The 22,194-nt window shown below is 37.2% G+C and overlaps 1 protein-coding gene across 4 annotated transcripts in view; it reads right to left on the bottom strand.

Annotated features, from left to right (window-relative positions):
• SCAMP1 (secretory carrier membrane protein 1) overlaps positions 1 to 22,194 on the bottom strand; it is a 152,083-nt gene that overhangs the window by 64,871 nt on the left and 65,018 nt on the right. For all 4 annotated transcript variants that reach the window (XM_088839888.1, XM_088839891.1, XM_088839889.1 and 1 more), the window contains exons 5-6: positions 20,846 to 20,974; positions 16,050 to 16,209 (exon numbers count right to left, since the gene is read on the bottom strand). In XM_088839888.1, the coding sequence (XP_088696014.1) occupies positions 16,050 to 16,209; positions 20,846 to 20,974 (289 nt within the window). The remainder of the gene's footprint in view (positions 1 to 16,049; positions 16,210 to 20,845; positions 20,975 to 22,194) is intronic.

Here is a 22,194-nt window from a genome sequence, read left to right as displayed (position 1 = left end):
CACATTCACTTTTCCCTTTCATCCATTGGAGAAGAAAATGGCAACCTACTCCAGTATTCTTGCCCGGAGAATCCCAGGGATGGGGGAGCCTGGTGGGCTGCCATCCATGGTGTCGCACAGAGTCGGACACGACTGAAGTGACTTAGCAGCAGCAGCAAGAAGAAGAACTAAAGAGCCGAGTGAAGGAGGAAAGTGAAAAAACCAGCTTAAAACTCAATATTAAAAAACTAAGATCATGGTATCCAGTCCCATCACTTCATGGAAAATAGAAGGGGGAAAAGGTGGAAGCAGTAACAGATTTCCTCTTCTTTGGCTCTAAAAGCACTACAGATGGTGACTGCAGCCATGAAATTAGAAGACAACTACTTCCTGGCAGGGAAGCTATGACAAACCTAGATAGTATGTTAAGAAGCAAAGACTCACTTTGCCAACACAGGTCCATTTAGTCAAGGCTATGGTCCCTCCAGTAGTCATGTATGGATGTGAGAGTTGGACTATAAAGAAAGCTGAGTGCTAAAGAATTGATGCTTTTGAACCGTGGTGCAGGAGATTCTTTTTTTTTTTTTAATTTATTTATTTTTTATTGGAGGCAAATTATTTTACAATATTATATTGGTTGGTTTTGCCATACATTGACATGAATTCGCCCCGGGTTTATATAAGTTCCTCCTCCTGAACCCCCCTCCCACCTCCCTCCTCCCTTTATCCTCCCTCTGGGTCGTCCCCGCATGCCAGCCCCGAGCATCCTAGAACATGCATTGACCCTGAACTAGTGATTCGTTTCACATATGACAACATACGTGTTTCAATGCCATTCTCCCAAATCCTCCCACCCTCACCCCCTCCCATAGAATCCCAAAGACTGTTCTATACATCTGAGTCTCTTTTGCTGTCTCGTATACAGGGTTATCATTTGCATCTTTCTAAATTCCATATATATGCGTTAGTATACTGTATTGGTGTTTTTCTTTCTGGCTTACTTCACTCTGTATAATAGACTCCAGTTTCATCCACCTCATTAGAACTGGTTCAAATGTATTCTTTTTAATGGCTGAATAATATTCCATTGTGTATATGTACCAAAGCTTTCTTATCCATTCGTCTGCAGATGGACATCTAGGTTGCTTCCATGTCCTGCCTATTATAAACAGTGCTGCAATGAACATTGGAGTACATGTGTCTCTTTCAATTCTGGTTTCCTCGGTGTGTATGCCCAGGAGTGCGATTGCTGGATCATATGGCAGTTCTATGTCCAGTTTTTTGAGGAATCTCCACACTGTTCTCCATAGTGGCTGTACTAGTTTGCATTCCCACCAACAGTGTAAGAGGGTTCCCTTCTCTCCACACCCTCTCCAGCATTTATTGCATGTAGACTTTTGGATAGCAGCCATTCTGACTGGTGTGAAATGGTATCTCATTGTGGTTTTGATTTGCATTTCTCTGATTATGAGGGATGTTGAGCATTTTTTCATGTGTTTGTTAGCCATCTTTATGTCTTCTTTGGAGAAATGTCTGTTTAGTTCTTTGGCCCATTTTTTGATTGGGTCATTTATTTTTCTGGAATTGAGCTGCAGGAGCTGCTTGTATATTTTGGAGATTAATCCTTTAGCAGTTGCTTCATTTGCTATTATTTTCTCCCATTCTGAAGGCTGTCTTTTCACCTTACTTATAGTTTCCTTTGCTGTGCAGAAGCTTTTGATTTTAATTAGGTCCCATTTGTTTATTTTCGCTTTTATTTCCAATATTCTGGGAGGTGGGTCATGGAGGATCCTGCTGTGGTTTATGTCAGAGAGTGTTTTGCCTACGTTCTCCTCTAGGAGTTTTACAGTTTCTGGTATTACATTTAGCTCTCTAATCCATTTTGAGTTTATTTTTGTGTATGGTGTTAGGAAGTGTTCTGGTTTCATTCTTTTACAGGTGGCTGACCAGTTTTCCCAGCACCACTTGTTAAAGAGACTGTCTTTTCTCCATTTTATATTCTTGCCTCCTTTGTCAAAGATGAGGTGTCCATAGGTGCGTGGATTTATCTCTGGGCTATTTTGTTCCATTGATCTATATTTCTGTCTTTATGCCAGTACCATACTGTCTTGATGATTGTGGCTTTGTAGTAGAGCCTGAAGTCTGGCAGGTTAATTCCCCCAGTTCCATTTTTCTTCCTCAAGATTGCTTTGGCTATTCGAGGTTTTTTGTATTTCCATATAAATTGTGATATTATTTGTTCTAGTTCTGTGAAAAATATCATTGGTAGCTTGATAGGGATTGCATTGAATGTATAAATTACTTTGGGTAGTATACTCATTTTTACAATATTTATTCTTCCAATCCATGAACATGGTATATTTCTCCATCTATTAGTGTCCTCTTTGATTGCTTTCAGTAGTGTTTTATAGTTTTCTACGTACAAGTCTTTTGTTTCCTTAGGTAGATATATTCCTAAGTATTTAATTCTTTTCGTTGCAACAGTGAATGGAATAGTTTCCTTAATTTCTCTATTTTCTCATTATTAGTGTATAGGAATGCAAGGGATTTCTGTGTGTTGATTTTATATCCTGCAACGTTACTGTAATCATTGATTAGCTCTAGTAGTTTTCTGGTAGAGTCTCTAGGGTTTTCTGTGTAGAGGATCATGTCATCAGCGAACAGTGAAAGTTTTACTTCTTCTTTTCCAATTTGGATTCCTTTTATGTCTTTTTCTGCTCTGATTGCTGTGGCCAAAACTTCCAGAACTATGCTGAATAGTAGTGGTGAGAGTGGGCACCCTTGTCTTGTTCCTGACTTTAGGGGAAATGCTTTCAGTTTTTCACCATTGAGGATAATGTTTGCTGTGGGTTTGTCATATATAGCTTTTATTATGTTGAGATATGTCCCTTCTATTCCCACTTTCTGGAGGGTTTTTATCATAAATGGATGTTGAATTTTGTCGAAGGCTTTCTGTGCATCTATTGAGATAATCATATGATTTTTATTTTTCAGTTTGTTAATGTGGTGTATTACGTTGATTGATTTGTGGATATTGAAGAATCCTTGCATTCCTGGGATAAAGCCCACTTGGTCATGATGTATGATAATTGCTGATAGTATTCTCTAATAATCCTTTGTATTTCTGTGTTGTCAGTTGTGATCTCTCCATTTTCATTTCTAATTTTATTGATTTGGTTCTTCTCCCTTTGTTTCTTGATAAGTCTGGCTAGTGGTTTGTCAATTTTATTTACCTTCTCAAAGAACCAGCTTTTGACTTTGTTGATTTTTGCTATGGTCTCTTTTGTTTCTTTTGCATTTATCTCTGCCCTAATTTTTACGATTTCTTTCCTTCTACTGACCCTGGGGTTCTTCATTTCTTCCTTTTCTAGTTGCTTTAGATGTAGAGTTAGGTTATTTAGTTGACTTTTTTCTTGTTTCTTGATGTGTGCCTGTATTGCTATGAACTTCCCCCTTAGCACTGCTTTTACAGTGTCCCAGAGGTTTTGGGTTGTTGTGTTTTCATTTTCATTCATTTCTATGCATATTTTGATTTCTCTTTTGATTTCTTCTATGATTTGTTCATTATTCAGCAGCGTGTTGTTGAGCCTCCATATGTTGGCGTTTTTAATAGTTTTTCTCCCGTAATTGAGATCTAATCTTACTGCATTGTGGTCAGAAAAGATGCATGGAATGATTTCAACTTTTTTGAATTTACCAAGGCTAGATTTATGGCCCAGGATGTGATCTATCCTGGAAAAGGTTCCGTGTGCGCTTGAGAAAAAGGTGAAGTTCATTGTTTTGGGGTGAAATGTCCTATAGATATCTATTAGGTCTAACTGGTCTATTGTATCATTTAAAGTTTTTGTTTCCTTGTTAATTTTCTGTTTAGTTGATCTATCCATAGATGTAAGTGGGGTATTAAAATCTCCCACTATTATTGCATTATTGTTTATTTCCCCTTTCATACTTGTTAGTAATTGTCTTACATATTGCGGTGCTCCTATGTTGGGTGCATAAATATTTATAACTGTTATATCTTCATCTTGGATTGATCCTTTGATCATTATGTAGTTTCCTTCTTTGTCTCTTTTCACAGCCTTTGTTTTAAAGTCTATTTTATCTGATATGAGTATTGCTACTCCTGCTTTCTTTTGGTCTCTATTTGCATGGAATATCTTTTTTCAGCCCTTTACTTTCAGTCTGTATGTGTCCCTCGTTTTGAGGCGGGTCTCCTGCAGACAACATATATGGGGGTCTTGTTTTTGTATCCATTCAGCCAGCCTTTGTCTTTTGGTTGGGGCATTCAACCCATTTACGTTTAAGGTAATTATTGATAAGTACGATCCCGTAGCCATTTTCTTTATTGCCTTGGGTTCGAGTTTATACACCCTTTCTGTGTTTCCTGTCTAGAAAAGATCCTTTAGCATTTGTTGGAGAGCTGGTTTGGTAATGCTGAATTCTCTCAGCTTTTGCTTGTCTGTAAAGCTTTTGATTTCTCCTTCATATTTGAATGAGATCCTTGCTGGGTACAGTAGTCTGGGCTGTAGGTTATTTTCTTTCATCACTTTAAGTATGTCTTGCCATTCCCTCCTGGCCTGAAGAGTTTCTGTTGAAAGATCAGCTGTTATCCTTATGGGAATCCCCTTGTGTGTTATTTGCTGTTTTTCCCTTGCTGCTTTTAATATTTGTTCTTTGTGTTTGATCTTTGTTAATTTGATTAATATGTGTCTTGGAGTATTTCGCCTTGGGTTTATCCTGTTGGGGACTCTCTGGGTTTCTTGGACTTGGGTGATTATTTCTTTCCCTATTTTAGGGAAGTTTTCAACTATTATCTCCTCAAGTATTCTTTCATGGTCTTTCTTTTTGTCTTCTTCTTCTGGGACTCCTGTGATTCGAATGTTGGAGCGTTTAACATTGTCCCAGAGGTCTCTAATATTGTTCTCATTTCTTTTAATTTGTTTTTCTTTTTTCCTCTCTGTTTCATTTATTTCTACAATTCTATCTTCTAGCTCGCTTATCCTGTCTTCTGCCTCTGTTATTCTACTGTTTGTTCCCTCCAGAGTGTTTCTGATCTCATCTATTGCATTATTCATTGTATATTGACTCTTTTTTATTTCCTCTAAGTCCTTCTTAAACCTTTCTTCCATCTTCTCAATCCTTTTCTCCAGGTTATTTATCTGTAACTCCATTTTGCTTTCAAGATTTTGAATCATTTTCACCACCAAAATTCGAAATTCTTTATCAGGTAGATTCCCTATATCTTCCTCTTTTGTTTGTGTTGGTGGGCATTTATCTCTTTCCTTTACTTGCTGGGTATTTCTCTGCCTCTTCATCTTGCTTATAATGCTTTGCTTGGGGTGGCCTTTCCCTCTTCTGGCCATTTGTGGAGATCTCTTTATTATGTAGTTTCCTCTCTGTGTGTGGGGTTGGACAGGTGACTTGTCAAAGTTCCCTGGTTATGGAAGCTTGTGTCGGTGTTCTGGTGGGTGCAGCTGGATTTCTTCTCTCTCCTTTAGAAGACAATGGGCTGCTTTTCTGGGTGCCTGACGTCCTCTGCCAGCATTCAGAAGTTGTTTTGTGGACTTTATTCTGCATTCAAATGTTCTTTTGATGAATTTGTGGGGGAGAGAGTGGTCTCGCCGTCCTATTCCTCCACCATCTTGTTCCTTCTCTCGGTGCAGGAGATTCTTGAAAGCCCCTTGGACTACAAGGAGATCCAACCAATCCATCCTAAAGGAGATCAGTCCTGAATATTCATTGGAAGGACTGATGCTGAAGCTGAAACTCCAACACTTTGGCCACCTGATGCAAACAACTGACTCATCTGAAAAGACCCTGATGCTGGGAAAGATGGAAGGCAGGAGAAGGGGACAACAGAGAATGAGATGGTTGGATGGCATCACCGACTCAATGGACATGAGTTTGAGTAAACTCTGGGAGTTGGTGATGGAAAGGGAGGCCTGACATGCTGCAGTCCATGGATTTGCAAAGAGTAGGATATGACTGAGTGACTGAACTGAATTGAATGGTCTTTCCAGTAGTCATGTATGGATGTGAGAGAGCTGGACCATAAAGAAGGCTGAGCACTGAAGAACTGATGTTCTCAAACTGTGGTGCTGGAGAAGATTCTGGAGAGTCCCCTGGACAGCAAGGAGATCAAACCAGTCAATCTTAAAGGAAATCAACTCTGAATACTCATTGGAAGGACTGATGCTGACCCTGAAACTCCAATACTTTGGCTACCTGATGTAAACAGCTGACTTATTGAAAATACCCTGACGCTGGGTAAAATTGAAGGCAGAAGGAAAAGAGGGTGAGAGAGGATGAGATGGTTGGATGGCATCACTGATTCAAAGGACATGAACTTGGGCAAACTCCAAGAGATGGTGAGGGACAGGGAAGCCTGGCATGCTGAGGAGTCCATGGGGTCACGAAGAGTGGGATACAAATTGGCGACTGAACAACAACAACAACATCCAAAACCAAAGGTGATGGGTCTTGTTCATAGAAAGAGGTTAGGAAGCAGACTGCTTAAACAACCCAGCTTGTACACAGCCATTTTAAGCCAAAGAACAAGTAGAACCATAGTTAGAAAAACACGCTCAACTGATTGAAACCAAGTAATTTTCTTTGTAGTGATCGCTGAAGAAGGCTTTCTTGTCTCTCCTTGCTATTCTTATTCAGGTGCTTATATCTTCCCTTTTCTCCTTTGCTTTTTGCTTCTCTTCTTTCCAAAGCTATTTGTAAGGCCTCCTCAGACAGCCATTTTGCATTTTTGCATTTCTTTTCCATGGGGATGGTCTTGGTCCCTGTCTCCTATACAATGTCACAAACCTCCGCCTGGAGTTCATCCAGCACTCTATCTATCAGATCTAGTCCCTTGAATCTATTTCTCACTTCCACTGTATAATCATAAGGGATTTGATTTAGGTCATATCTGAATGGTCTAGTGGTTTTCCCTACTTTCTTCCATTTAAGTCTGAATTTGGCAATAAGGAGTTCATGATCTGAGCCACAGTCAGCTCCTGGTCTTGTTTTTGCTAACTGTATAGAGCTTCTCCATCTTTGGCTGCAAAGGATATAATCAATCTGATTTCGGTGTTGACCATCTGGTGATGTCCATGTGTGGAGTCTTCTCTTGTGTTGTTGGAAAAGGGTGTTTGCTATGACCAGTGCGTTCTCTTGGCAAAACTCTATTAGCCTTTGCCCTGCTTCATTCCGTGCTTCAAGGCCAAATTTGCCTGTTACTCCAGGTGTTTCTTCACTTCCTACTTTTGCAATCCAGTCCCCTATGATGAAAAGGACATCTTTCTTGGGTGTTAGTTCTAAAAGGTCTTGTAGGTCTTCATAGAACCATTCAACTTCGGCTTCTTCAGTCTTACTGGTTGGGGCATAGGCTTGGATTACTGTAATATTGAATGGTTTGCCTTGGAAATGAACAGAAATCATTCTGTCGTTTTTAAGATTGCATCCAAGTACTGCATTTCGGACTCTTTTGTTGACCATAATGGCTACTTCATGGGAAATAGATGGGGAAACAGTGGAGACAGTGTCAGACTTTATTTTTGGGGGCTCCAAAATCACTGTGGATGCTGACTACAGCCATGAAATTAAAAGACGCTTACTCCTTGGAAGGAAAGTTATGACCAACCTAGATAGCATATTGAAAAGCAGAGACATTACTTTTCCAACAAAGGTCCGTCTAGTCAAGGCTACGGTTTTTCCAGTGGTCATGTATGGATGTGAGAGTTGGACTGTGAAGAAAGCTGATCGCCGAAGAGTTGATGCTTTTGAACTGTGGTGCTGGAGAAGACTCTTGAGAGTCCCTTGGACTGCAAGGAGATCCAACCAGTCCATTCTAAAGGAGATCAATCCTGGGTGTTCATTGGAAGGACTGATGCTAAAGCTGAAACTGCAATACTTTGGCCACCACATGAGACGAGTTGACTCACTGGAAAAGACTCTGATGCTGGGAAAGGTTGGGGGCGGGAGGAGAAGGGGACGACCGAGAATGAGATGGCTGGATGGCATCACCGACTCGATGGAGATGAGTTTGGGTGAACTCTGGGAGTTGGTGATGGACTGGGAGGCCTGGCGTGCTTGATTCATGGGGTCACAAAGAGTCGGACACTACTGAGCGACTGAACTGAACTGAAGTAGTTTTCAATTGTAATCAGCCTAAGTTTACAGCAAAGTATTTGTGGTATTTTGAATATTTATTCATAATAAATCAAACTAAGTAACCCAATTCTTCATCAGACTAAATAACTAAATAATAGAAACTTCCTACTGCTTGCCATCCTGACTCTTCCACATCAAAGCCTACTGGAAAACAGTCTGAAATAAGCTACTTGTTTATGCTTAATGCCGTCAAATAACACACTGCCAAGTATAACACACCTTTCATAAAAAATGTTTCTCCCTAAATTATTAAAAAGCTCAGCACACAGATTTATATGAGCTTTATACAGCTTATTTCACATTACATATCAATATCAGAGGTATTAATTACAACTACTATTTGGCAAAACAGGGAAGACAAAGTATTTCATTGTTTTAAAAGGGAGAGCAATTCATTTAACTACAATAAATGGGTACAACTTAACTAAAGTACTAAACGTTTTACCTTTAGTAACTTGAGTAGTCATTAAAAGTATGTAGCTTTAGTAATAGGACTGAGTTTGAATCCAGATTCTCCCAGCTAAAATTTATGTAATTTCAAGGAAAATTTAGACCTAAATCTGAGATTTTCTATTTGCAAAATAGGAATAACAATGGAATCTACTTTTATACGGATGAAATAATACCTGTAAGTGCTAAGCAGGGGATGTACAGGCACATAGGAAACAATCTAAATGTTAGTTGCTGGTACCTCTATTACACAATACTGCAGTGCAAACAGTTTTGCTCACAGATTCTACTTACAGAAGTGACATCTGGCTTCTGATAAAATCCTGAAAATTTTTGGCATAGGTTGGTAACTTCATTACTACCAGAATCAAGTAATACATGAAATTCCTGATGATGCAGATGATGTAAAGGCATTAGAATAAAAGAGAACCTAAGAAATACATCATTAATATAGACTTCCAATGTGGATGCAAGACCCAAATAAAGGCATTCCACCAAAAAAATAAAAAAAGGCTACTATAAATATAAAAATATTTATAGATTAAAAGTAAAGAAAAAAGATGTAATATGCAAATATAAATTAAAAGAAAGCTAGAACAGTTGTAGTGATATCAGATAAAATAGATGACAAAAAAAGAATTATTACCAGTGATAATGAGGGACAATACATAAAGAGAAAGAATTCAAAGCACAAAGAAAACATAAATATATATAGACTTAACAACACTGTCCAACGACACGAAGACAGAACTAAAACAGAGAAAAATCCATTAATTAAAGTTGAAAATTTCAACATTCTGTCAATTCTCAGGAATTGACAAAACAAGCAGGCAAAATATCAGTACAAATACAGAAGATCTGAACAACTCTATCAACATTTTGACCACACTGATATTTACAGAACATTTCACCCAATCAAAACAGAATATATATTCTTTCAAGGGCATACAGAAGGAGGTATTAGTTTCAGAGTTTTTAAATCCTTAACAATGCTATATTCTATATCGATTTTCATATCAGGTCTGCCTTCAATCTATCGTATGTTATTATGGTTGAAAATTAAGAAAATCAGCTTCACACAGATATAGTTAGAAAAGGGAGAACCTTAAACTCTGAAAGAAGAATACCAAGGGTCCTTTCATCACACTAGAAAAACGATTATAAAATAAGCCATATAAAAATAAACCAGCCATTTTCCTTCTCATTGTCAACACTCAACTGGTACAGAACTTTGTAACAAATAGTAAGCTCTTAACTACTTAGGCTAAAGAACTATCCAAGAAATAAAAACTGCCAGTAAATATAGCTGGCCTTTGAACAAAGAGTTAAAGGCACTGACCTCTAACCAATCTGCATATAACTTTACAGTCAGCCCCTTGTATCCAATGTTCCAATGAGCAGGTTCAACCAACTATGGACCAAGTAGCACTACAGGAGTATTCACTGAATAAAATCCACATATAAGCGGACTCAAGCAGTTCAAACCCATGTTGTTCAAGGTGCAGCTATAATCTAAAATTAATTAGGCCACTGCATAGAGATCACTGAATTAGCCAGACTTCTGCAAATTAAATAATAATGTAAACATAATACAGTAGAAAAGAGCAAAAGGGCCCTAAACTTCCAGTCCAAAGGCCTGGCTGAAAATCTCAGCAACTCATGATCCACTGGAGAGACTATTAAACAATATGAAGTACTTAACAAGACTTGTAGACTGTAAAGCACTATATATTCATATACACATGTAAAAAACTAAACAGTAGTTTCTTCTTACAGGTATAGAAAGAATGTTATCTTCCCTTGGGATTAATGTAATTTGAGACTTCACTTTGGAATCAAAAAAGAAAAATTCTCTTTTTCTGGTTATACAAACAGGATAAAAAAGTTAATTACAAAAGGCAGCATTTTAACCTACATTAAACTCACTTGGAAGACTATTTAAACAAGAAAATGGACTAGGGCTCTGAATATGTTTTTACATTTAAAATAAAATATCAAGTATCTTTCTATAGAAAAAATTAAATGACTTCCTGGCTCATACGCTAATATAACATTTTTCAGGATGCTAAAGTGATTTTATATTTCAATTATATTTAATTTCTAATTTCAATTAGCAAAATATTCTAACATAAAAGGCATGAAATCACCAGAGATATTATATTATAAAGGAATAGGACCAAAAAAGTACTGTCTACTGCCCAGAGGTAGCTTGCTTTTAAAAAATATACCTGGAAGAAGCTTAGAAGTAGTATATCATCCTAACTACAAGTAAAAAGCTGGACAAACTAAAAAATCAACAACTCTTCTTAAATCTGAAAGAGAAGAGAAGCCAGAGGGCAAACTGCAACCCCAAACTGGAAAGACAGACAGATGGATACAGAGAATCAAGTTATTAGAGCAGAAACCTCTGCAGCAACCATTGCCAGGGTAGGAATATCTGAACTGAAACTGACAAAATGCTACAGGCTCGGAGTGGACAACTCAGAGCTAAAACTCCAAGGAGACCTAGTCATTGGGGGAATCCACACACTTGTGAGTTTTACCAACAGCTCACCCTGGCTCTGAGTGATTTCTTTAGAGAAAAATCCCTTCATGCTTCTGGAAGGAGGTGGGGGAAAGGAATCATTTGAGAATACTCTAGAGCAGCGGTCCCCAGCCTTTTTGGCACCAGGGACCAGTTTCGTGGAAGACAGGATTGCATGACAGAATTCCATGGATTGCAGGGCGGTGGGGTGGGGGAGGAGCATTTCAATTTTGGGATTCAAATGCATTACATTTATTGTGCATTTTATCTCTATTATATCAGCTCCACCTCAGATCATCAGGTATTAGATCCCAGAGGTTGGGGACACCTGCCTACAGCACTCTGTTCTTAACAAGGTATGCTCTCAGGAGAAACCAGGGCCCAACTCACTCTGGAAGTAAGTTTTATTACAGCCTGACCTATATAGTGTAGTGGTAGTGGCTCAGTCATGTTTGACTCTTTGCGACTCCACTAACTGTAGCCCGCCAGGCTCTTCTGTCCATGAGATTCTCCAGGCAAGAACACTGGAGCGGGTGGCCATTCCCTTCTCCAGAGGATCTTCCCAACCCAGGGATTGAACCTGGGTCTCCTGCATTGCAGATAGATTTTTTACTATTTGAGCTACAGGGAAAATTTTTAGAGATCCTATATGGAGACACCGAAAATACCCAATTCCAGTCTGTCCCATACCCAATGACACCCTGTCCCACCTGAGCAGAGGGAAGGACTGAGAAGTAACTGGTGCAGTTCACAGTCCAGAGGCACTGGTCAACTATTAAATAAGAGACTGAAACCTACTCATAGGCCCACAGAATGCTCCCCCTCCCCCATGCCTTACCAGCACATTCAGTTCAGTTCAGTTCAGTCGCTCAGTCGTGTCCAACTCTTTGTGACCCCATGAATCACAGAACGCCAGGCCTCCCTGTCCATCACCAACTCCCGGAGTTCACTCAAACTCATGTCCATCGAGTTGGTGATGCCATCCAGCCATCTCATTCTCTGTCGTCCCTGTCTCCTCCTGCCCCCAATCCCTCCTGGCATCAGTCTTTTCCAGTGAGTCAACTCTTCGCATGAGGTGGCCAAAGTATTGGAGTTTCAGCTTTAGCATCAGTCCTTCCAATGAACACCCAGGATCGATCTCCTCTAGAATGGACTGCTTGGATCTCCTTGCAGTCCAAAGGACTCTCAAGAGTCTTCTCCAGCACCACAGTTCAAAAGCATCAATTCTTCGGCGATCAGCTTTCTTCACAGTCCAACTCTCACATCCATACATGACCACGGGAAAAACCATAGCCTTGACTAGACAGACCTTTGTTGGCAAAGCAATGTCTCTGCTTTTTAATATGCTATCTAGGTTGGTCGTAACTTTCCTTCCAAGGAGTAAGCGTCTTTTAATTTCATGGCTGCAATCAGCATCCACAGTGATTTTGGAGCCCAAAAAAACAAAGTCTGACATTACTAAAGGTCTATTTACAGCAGTGCTTTGTACCTAGTACATTATGTCCAGCAATCAAGTAAAAATCACAAGACATAACAAAAATGCAAAAAAACATAGCTTGAAAATATAGAGCAAACATCAGAATCACAGTCAGATAAGATTAGTATGTTGGAATTACCATTCGGAATGTAATATGCTATGGGTTCTAATGGATAAACTAGACAGTATGCAAGAACAGATTAACAATGTAAACAGAGATGGAGATTCTAAGAACCGAACAAATTAATTTTAGTTTTATGGTTCCAAATATGAGAGAAAAGACTAGTGTGTTTATCTCCACCAACAGCAACTAGAACAATAGGATAAAATGGAAAAAAAAATCTGCTTAAATCCACTGAAGAGCTGCTGGAGCTTCCAGGAATAGAGCCCATGGTTCTGGAATGGAAGAGAACTACAGAAATGTAAACTGACATTCTACAGCTTCAATTCATTTTTGCTGAATACAAGACAATAAGCTGAAAATTCAGATTCTGCCTGCACAGAACGCTGCTGTGAGGGAAAAGACAAACCAACAGAGCTTTTAGCAGATTCACATGTTGAGTAATGAGAAGCGAGAGCATAATACTGGCCCAAACATGCAGCCAACTTTTCTCTCAAGGCACGTACCAAATACAGACGCTAAAAATACAGAAGAGCCTCTGAAAGCAGAATAGGCTTTTCCACAGTGTTCCCTAATGGGAAAAGGATTAGAACGGCAATTCTCAAACTTCTGGCCTCAGCACTTCTTTATCACTGAGCATCACAAGGAACTTCTGATTATGTGGGTTGTAGCTCTTGATTTACCAAATGAGAAACTAAAATTGAGAAATAGTTAAAGCATTTAACTAATCTTGTTGTGCTGGAGAAGACTCTTGAGAGTCCCTTGGACTGCAAGGAGATCCAACCAGTCCATTCTAAAGGAGACCAACCCTGGGTGTTCATTGGAAGGACTGATGCTAAAGCTGAAACTCCAATACTTTGGCCACCTCATGCGATGAGTTGACTCACTGGAAAAGAGTCTGATGCTGGGAAGGATTAGGGGCAGGAGGAGACGGGGACGACAGAGAATGAGATGGCTGGATGGCATCACCGACTTGATGGACATGAGTTTGAGTGAACTCCGGGAGTTGGTGATGGACAGGGAGGCCTGGTGTGCTGTGATTCATGGGGTCGCAAGGAGTCAGACACGACTGAGCGACTGAACTGAACTGAACTGAATTCTTAGATAAATTTCTTACAATAAAATAACACTTTCATGAAAACTAGAGGAGTGGGAGAAGCAAAAAGAGTATCATTACTTTATATTTTTTGCAAACGTCTTTAATGTCAGGCTTAATAGACTATAGCTCAGCTCAGTCCCTGACTTATCCTCTAGCTGACAAGCAGGGCAAAGGAGAACTTCTTCTGAAACAACTGGCCAATATCAGAAGCCTCCACAATTCTTTATTCACTACAGCCAGATTCAGTCAAGTCATGTTAAGTATACCAACAGCTGCACCATATGATTAAAAACAAAGAGAAAAATATGAACAATACAAAACAGGTTCACAGAGCATTCTAGAAACTGAAGTGTGCACACACAGACATTAACAGAATTTCATAAGAGAATGAAATATTTAAAAAATTTCTAGTACACATGGCAAAAGTAAAAGAAACTACTGAAACTAAGAATACATGAGTTTATACTTGGATAAATTCCTAGAAACATACAACCTGCCAAGTCTGAATCATAAGGAAATAGAAAATCTGAACAGACCGTTTACTAGTAAGGAGAGTGAATTAGTAATCAAAAACTTCCCCAAAACAAAAGTCCAGGACCTCATGGCCTCACTGGTGAAATCACCAAACATTTAAAGAAGAATTAATAACAATCTTTCTCAAACTCTTCCAAAACACAGGAGGAGGGAACACTTCCAAACTCATTTTATGAGGCCAGCATTACCCTGATACCAATGCCAGATAAGTGCACTACAGAAAAAAGAAAATTACCAGCCACTGTTCCTAATGAACATAGAGACAAAAACCAATAAAACATTAGCAAACCAAATTCACCACCACTTGAAAAGGATAACAAGGAAAAGAGCAGCAGGAACCCTTCTATTCATGCAAGGACCCTTTTATTCCTCTCCAACCTACATCTTATAGGGGTACCTCTCTCATTCATTGACAACCAACCTGTTATTTTCCATTAGATCCAAAGATTCCTTCCTTCCTTCCACCCATATATTTTTCCCTTCATTCCACTTCTAACCAATTTAGTTTTCTGTTGAACAACACTTTCTTCTCCAAATTCCTAATCTTCCCCATTTCCTTCCTTTTCATTTTCAGTTTCCATGTTTTCATTTCTAATTTCATTTGGCAAAAGTTTGGGGGACTGGGAAGGGTAGAGGTGGAGGGGCGGTGATACACATTCTGGATAATCAAAGACATTTTTTGTTGAAAAGGAAAATAAGAAGTTAAACAACTGAATGTGGTCCTCTAATTTCTCTAATACATCATCTACACAATACACGCCTATTTCATAGTAATGTTGCTCCATGTGCATGAGATCTGAAAAAGGTTTGTCATTCATAAACGAGTTTACTCAAATAAAAGCAAGCTGATCAACAGCTGAATGCATGAACTCATCTAAGGCTAGCATCTAAATCAGCATTTCCCAATGTTTATTTTCTAAAGCAATAACCCAACAAGATACTCCACATACAGACACATTAATGGTTTCACAGTTATACCACAAAGCACACTAAACTCTTAAAGAAACCTAAGAAATTCTGAAATGAAGAAACTTATTTAGTTTTATTATCCCACTTAACTTCCCAAACTTAAGTTAATGAGCATTTTTTCTACAACACCTAGTAATATCCCACAGAACACATATTTAGGAAATGTTTATCCTAACCATTCATTAAAATATATCATGCAAAATAGTATACTTAATCTTACAGTCTAAATGGTTTTAAAATTTCACTGCCTTTTGAAAAACCAAAAATGAATTTACACAGAAAATAATTACCAAGTTGCCAGGTGAAGTGACTCACTTTAAATATTACATGTATATTTACCTTAACTAGGTGAGCCAGATCCATTTTAAAAATTAGGATTAATCACCACTTTTGACTTTTTTGAAGGCAAAAATAGGAGTAAAATGTTCTTATGCGAAAGAATCTTTTACAAATATTAAGACTTAAGTTTGTTTTCATTTTTCCCTCATTCATTTTCATGTTTGGTCTTTTAAGGGGGAGAAAAGAATGGGATATTGTTAGTTACAAGGTCGAATGAATATACAGCAAGTTAGAGATGGACTTAATACACAGAGATGTTATATAAGGACTTTTCTGAAGGTACACTGTACAATAATAAAAAGCTTAAAACATGAACATTTGTCACTTTAAGGTGTACTACAAATTATTTACTTCACAGGTTTAAAGAGCATATTTTAAAGTACACACATTTTACCTGAAAGCTCCGTAAAGTGGTCTGTACCAACAGACAAATGAACAAGGAGTAAAAAGTAAGAACCACAGGATACTCAATCCAAAATCAACCCCTCTTGGAGGATCAACACAAAACCAAGCCAAGCATCCGAAGATATTTAGAAACAGTGTTACAGCATGGACTGTGGAATTAAAAAACAAAACAAAAAATGTTTACTCAATGTATGTGTTCATTTAACAGAAATTATAATTGAAAAAATACTTCCTGAAAGCACATATAGTCTACCCCATTTCCATTTAGTATTTTTCAAAACATTGCTGTTTTTTACATATTTGATTTGAAAACAGAGTATTCACAGGAAAAGGAGTTCTAATACATGCACTGTTTGGCAAAAATTCTTTTGGCCCTCTCCTAATGGGCAATTACACAGCTAAACCAGAGAAGCACAATCTTAAGGGCTTCTTCCCTAAGAAGGAAACATGTGATGTGTCTCTTGATCCAAGGCCCAAGCAGAAAAGTAGTGGCTGCCAGGAAAAGAACCAGGACTTGGGAAGAAAACGATCCTACACTGAGAACTATAATTTTTATAGCATAGGGCTGCAAGCTCCTCCCAGCATGAATTACACAAGAGAATACTAGAGAAGTGCCCTGTGCAATCTCATTTTAACATTTTTAAGCAATAAAATTAATTAGAATGACTGGACTGAAACTACTAATACAGCAGAAACTTCCAATGACAATAGTCAATCTATAAGGATTATTAACTCATTTTCATAAAGTTGCCCATTTTTAAATGTCCTGGCATTTAAAACAGCGTTTTGGTAGGGGACTACATTTATTTAAAAAAAGTAAAGTTTACCATGATGCATTTTACCTACTTTGGCAGATCTTTCTTTTTGTTAATACAAATAAATTTTGGCAAACTCTTCCTATAATCTTAATAATTACTTTGCCTGATGGACCAAAACCCAAAAATCTGAGTAACATCTAAGAAGACTATTATCCTAAAGAACATTGACCCATTATAATTAGTAACTTTCTTAAAGAATTTTTTTAAATTTATTCACAGGCTGAATTTGTTATAAGAAATAAATCATTTCAAAAGTTAAAGTACTGTTTAATGTAAATTACCAGTACAGTAAAAATATGTCAACAAACTACTACCTTAATTAAAAACAACAAATTGAAAACTTAGTGAGTATAAACTTTAAAAATACATTTTCAACATACATTAAAAAAAACTTTAAAATTTCTTTAAATTACTAATCTAAAAATTGATAGTTAATGAAGTAAGATATAAACACATTCCAGGGTGCCTCTAAATTTGCCTTTATCTAACAACCAGATAAATACAAAAATGCTCGGGAAGGAGAGCAAGCCCCAGAGGAAGAATGAAAATACATGGATTTGAGTGACATATACTGAGCTAAGCAACCTCAGTGCATTTCATGTTTTCAACTAGAGAAGGGCACAAGCCCTTCCAGCTTTAAAATTCCATCCCATTCTACCACACAGGAAAGACTCTTACTTATTCCCATTAGGATTCCTAAGTCATGAAAGCTAGCTTATAATAAATTTACTCAAAATCCTTGGCCTCAAAATAAAAGCAGTTCTGTTAAGGGCTTAAAAACAGAATTTGAGATATTGTATGATATTATTATGTAATATTAAATGGAATCCAACTGCCTAAAACCATTATAAATGTTCAAAACATTAAGTCAAATTTCAACCTCTAAAGAAGTAACTTTTTAAGGTTTATCCCCTAATCTGTTTAAGAAAAAAAGACAGAATATACGGACACGTGTATTTTAAAGCTCACAAAAATTCTTTCAAGAATAGATTAAAATATCAATTAAATTTTGTGTAATCTATTAAAATTTTTTCAATATGTTTTCATAGTAACCAGCAACTGTGATCAGTAAGTCATTCATTTGTATCCCAATGAAGAGTAAAATATGTAGGTCTACTTACTAAACAATCAGTCCTCTTACTCAGAAACCAAAAAAAAAACACACAGAAGGTATAGGTAAAGTGAAATGCACAATTCTATGTTGTTAATTTCAATCCAACTTCAGTCCACTTGATGGATTCCGATTGTGGGTAAAATACTTAAGAAAATTTTAGGCCATTTTGTTTATATGATTCCCAAGTTGAATGATCCTCCTTCTTATAAAATTTCAATTTGCTTTATTAAGCACTCAAATCTGATATTAGTGGACCTAAACTTGTAACCATCATTGGAATATTCTTCTTGCTAAGTCCTGCATTACAATATAGATACCGAAAATAAATAATTTGAGGACAGTATATTATCTTTTTTAATAAATGGTCTTTAACATAGCTGATGTTTTTAAATTTTTTCTTCTTTTTAAATTCAAGAGTATAGTCAAAAAGAGGCTAAGATTCATTTCATATTGGTATTTCTAATTGCTTCAGTTCCTCTATAAATTACTTCTTTATTTTGGTACCTTGTAGGTGGCATAACATGGAAATCTAAATTCTGGGATCTAGAATCAAGCCATCCAACTCCAGCCTTACTTGCTGAGTAATGTTGGGCAAGTTAGCTCAGATTCTCTAAGCTTTAGTTTCTCAAACTATAAAACCAGATAATATACTTCCTGCTTCACAGTGTGGTTAAGATTTAATAATGTAATATATATACAGTGATTAGCTCTGTGCTTCACACAAAGTAAATCCTGGATAAATGTTACCTCTTGTTAGAATGATTATTACAATGTGATAATTTTCACACTATATTATTACAGTGTGATAATATTCTCCAGGCCAGAACACTGGAGGGGGTAGCCTTTCCCTTCTCCAGGGGATCGATCTTCCCAACCCAGGGATCGAACTCACATCTCCTGCACTGCAGGCAGATACTTTACCAGCTGAGCCTCAAAGGAAGCCCAAGAATAATGGAGTGGGTAGCCTATCCCTTTTCCAGTGGATCTTCCCAACCCAGGAACTGAACCAGGATCTCCTGCACTGCAGGCAGATTCTTTACCAACTAAGCTATCAAGGAAGCCCATTACAGTGTGAAAGCATTAGTTAACTCCAAAATCAGTAACAAGATGATAATTCTTGAAAATAACTTACTGAAACAGCCTATATCTTCTGAAATAGAGACACATTATTAAGCTAGCACTAGATCATACTTTGTTGCAGATAATGTTTTTTCAAATCAGAACCTTAACTGGATGGAATCTTAAGCTCTCTTTGACTACAGATCTGCCAACTGAAAGGGAAAAAACTATAGCCAACTATGTTATTCGTAAGAACCTCAGAAAGTTATATGTAACTAGGACAAAAGAGACCTATTTTGAAACAATCAGCACTGGTAAAGCAGTTAACTATTTGGTTAAAATTCATCATCTTCCCCATTCAATCTATATTTACCAAATTCCCTATAGAATTTTCTTCCAACACCCATCTCCCCTATCTAAAATATATTTTTTCACTAATAAGTCAGAGAACTTATACTTAAAATGCTAGGCCAATTTCTGCCAATTAAGAAAATAATTATTTTCTGCTGTGCTTAGTCGCTCAGTCGTGTCTGACTCTCTGCAACCCCATGCACTGTAGCCCACCAGGCTCCTCTGTCCATGGAGACTCTCCAGGCAAGAATATTGGAGTGGGTTGCCATGCCCTCCTCCAGGAGATCTTCCCAACCCAGGGATCAAGCCCAGGTCTCCCACACTGCAAACAGATTCTTTACCATCTGAGCCACCAGGGAAGCACAATTATTTTAATCTGCATATATTTAATGATATATTGATTAAATAAAATATGAGTTGTTAGTATGGACAGATATGGAATCAAAACCTTTAATAAAAATATGTAACATACTGACACTCAGGCTTAACCAAAGAAGTCAGATTGACAACATAATCTCAAAAGAAACTAAGAGTTAAACATGTACTATCCGTAAGGAATCACTTCTCACATTCCAAAGCAACCTCGCAATGCTGCTGAAAGATTTTTAGGAAAATGATCTCATATATTTGGTGGAGAGAGGCTCCTTAATCATACAGTAAGAGCACACAAATTTTCTCCAACAAGAATGGACTCCATAATGCATTCTTTAACTCAGCAGTTGTGCAAGTAAGAAGTCATGGCAGCTACCTTTCCTACCAACACAAGATGTTAAATGGGGCTGAGACTGCTGTTTGGAATAAAAATCAAACAATAAGTGGGAATTCTGTGTACATACAAAAACTGGTAACAGCTTGTCATTTAGTTTTAATATTCTATGTGCTGTAATTATATCCGAAGTACTGTGAACATCACAGCCTAAAATATATGTCCTAATGTTCTATTTAATGAAACATCCTGTATTAATTCGGCACTTTCAATAATAAAAGTGTTCCTCTCCACCTGAAAGTGAACAGTAAATAGTGCTCAAAGTTCGAAGAGAAATAATTTATAATATTTCAACAGTTTATGCCCTTTTATAAGATAGTCATAATGCTTTACAGCTTTCTTTTGCATAAAACACTATGGATAATTACTTCAAAGGATTATTACCTAGATAACATTTTTCAGAGAAAAAGGATCATTGCAAAATTCTACCATATGATAGGGAAGTCCCTTCCTCAAAAGAATGCCAGTTCTCAGTACATAGACCTTCCTCAGATAAGAACTTAGACCGCCACATGGTGCACAATTTTGAAGTAACTAAATATATGTGTCACTCAAATTTAAAATATCTACAGGAAGGGACCAATTAATGCTATCTTAATATATGAGTTTTTTAAAAGTAGATTTTTGACAATAAAATGTAAACTTTCAAACAAATATATAATTTATTCTATACTCACACATCCATAAGTAGTACATAATCTTTACTGTTTTCTGGAATTCTACAGGGATATCTACAGAAAAATCCTGATAAAAACAAGGGCCCACAGGAAAATTGTCAGGAAGAGGTGGCCAATTGTTTTTCCTGCCTGCAAAAATAAAAAAAAAAGGAAGTTATTTATGTAAGTACAAATATTGCTATTCTTTTTGCATGTAATTATTTGTTTCATAATAAAGAATATTATCTATTCTTTAAATAGGAGTTTAAAAATATAACACTGTAATATCTACATTCCTACAATTCTGAAAACCAAGCTATTTTAAAAATTTCTCCCAGAATATCAATTAGATGATAAAATAATTTTCCAGTGTAACACCACTTATGTAAGTTGAAACAAGAAAGGAAAAAAAGGGCATAGGGACATATGCTGTGACTCTTCCCTAAAAAGAGATTTATTTCAAAGTCCCAAGACTGTGGCTTTCACATGAAACCCATGCAGATTTTAAGTCTCTACCATTTCCTCCTCAGTATCTACGATCTTTAAATATAATTCCTAACCCACATAGAGAGGCAAAACCTCCTTTTAAACTTTTGAGTTTTCTTCTGTTAACTCCATGAAGAAACACAAGCTAACCAATACCAAAGAAACAAATTTGGAAATCTCCAAGTCTGGAAAAAGTGTCAAAAGGAGAGATGTAAGAAAAGCATAAAAATATGTGAAAACTACATGAAACAATCATGAGAAAGAAGTTGAGGAATTACAGCACCTTCAAAAACCTAGAGAAAAAAATTCCACTTTTAAGGAGAAAAAATATGTCTATATAAAGAAATTAGACCGAAAATAGGGTTTGGGAAGTGGCGGCGAGATTGGGGAGATAAAAAATTAAAGAAGTCAAAACATCGAAACCAAAGAGTAAAAACAGCACCTAAAGGCCATTTTCTCATTTTACATATCATATCCCACACTTTCATAAATTAGATTTTACATACTTTTCCACAGATCAGGAAAATTTTCATAGTGGGAAAAAAAGCATCCTCTATTTCTGATTCTTCCCAACATGTCTCCACTGTCTTGTCACTCCTTTCAAACTTCATATAGTTCACACATCTCTCATACAAGTCTCATACTACTTGAGAAGCTGAGAACAGCAGTAAAGAACAGAGGCTCTGAAGCTAGAAGCACCTACACATCTATTGTCTAGGAGACCTTGAACAATGTACACAACCTCCTGAAGACTCTGTTTCTAAACTGGTAAAGCGAGAACAACTCACCACCCTTCCCATAATTGTGCTAAGGATGAAATGAGTTAACAGATGAAAAGTACTTAAATGTATAACATACAGCCAGTCCCTTAATTTCTCACACTT

This window comes from Moschus berezovskii, chromosome 9 (assembly GCF_049115385.1).
Source record: "Moschus berezovskii isolate FMDL1 chromosome 9, NW_MosBer_1.0, whole genome shotgun sequence".
NCBI classification, from domain to species: Eukaryota; Metazoa; Chordata; class Mammalia; order Artiodactyla; family Moschidae; genus Moschus; species Moschus berezovskii.
The sequence above is the reverse complement of the archived record's forward strand: the minus strand, read 5'-3'. Positions and strand labels throughout refer to the sequence as shown.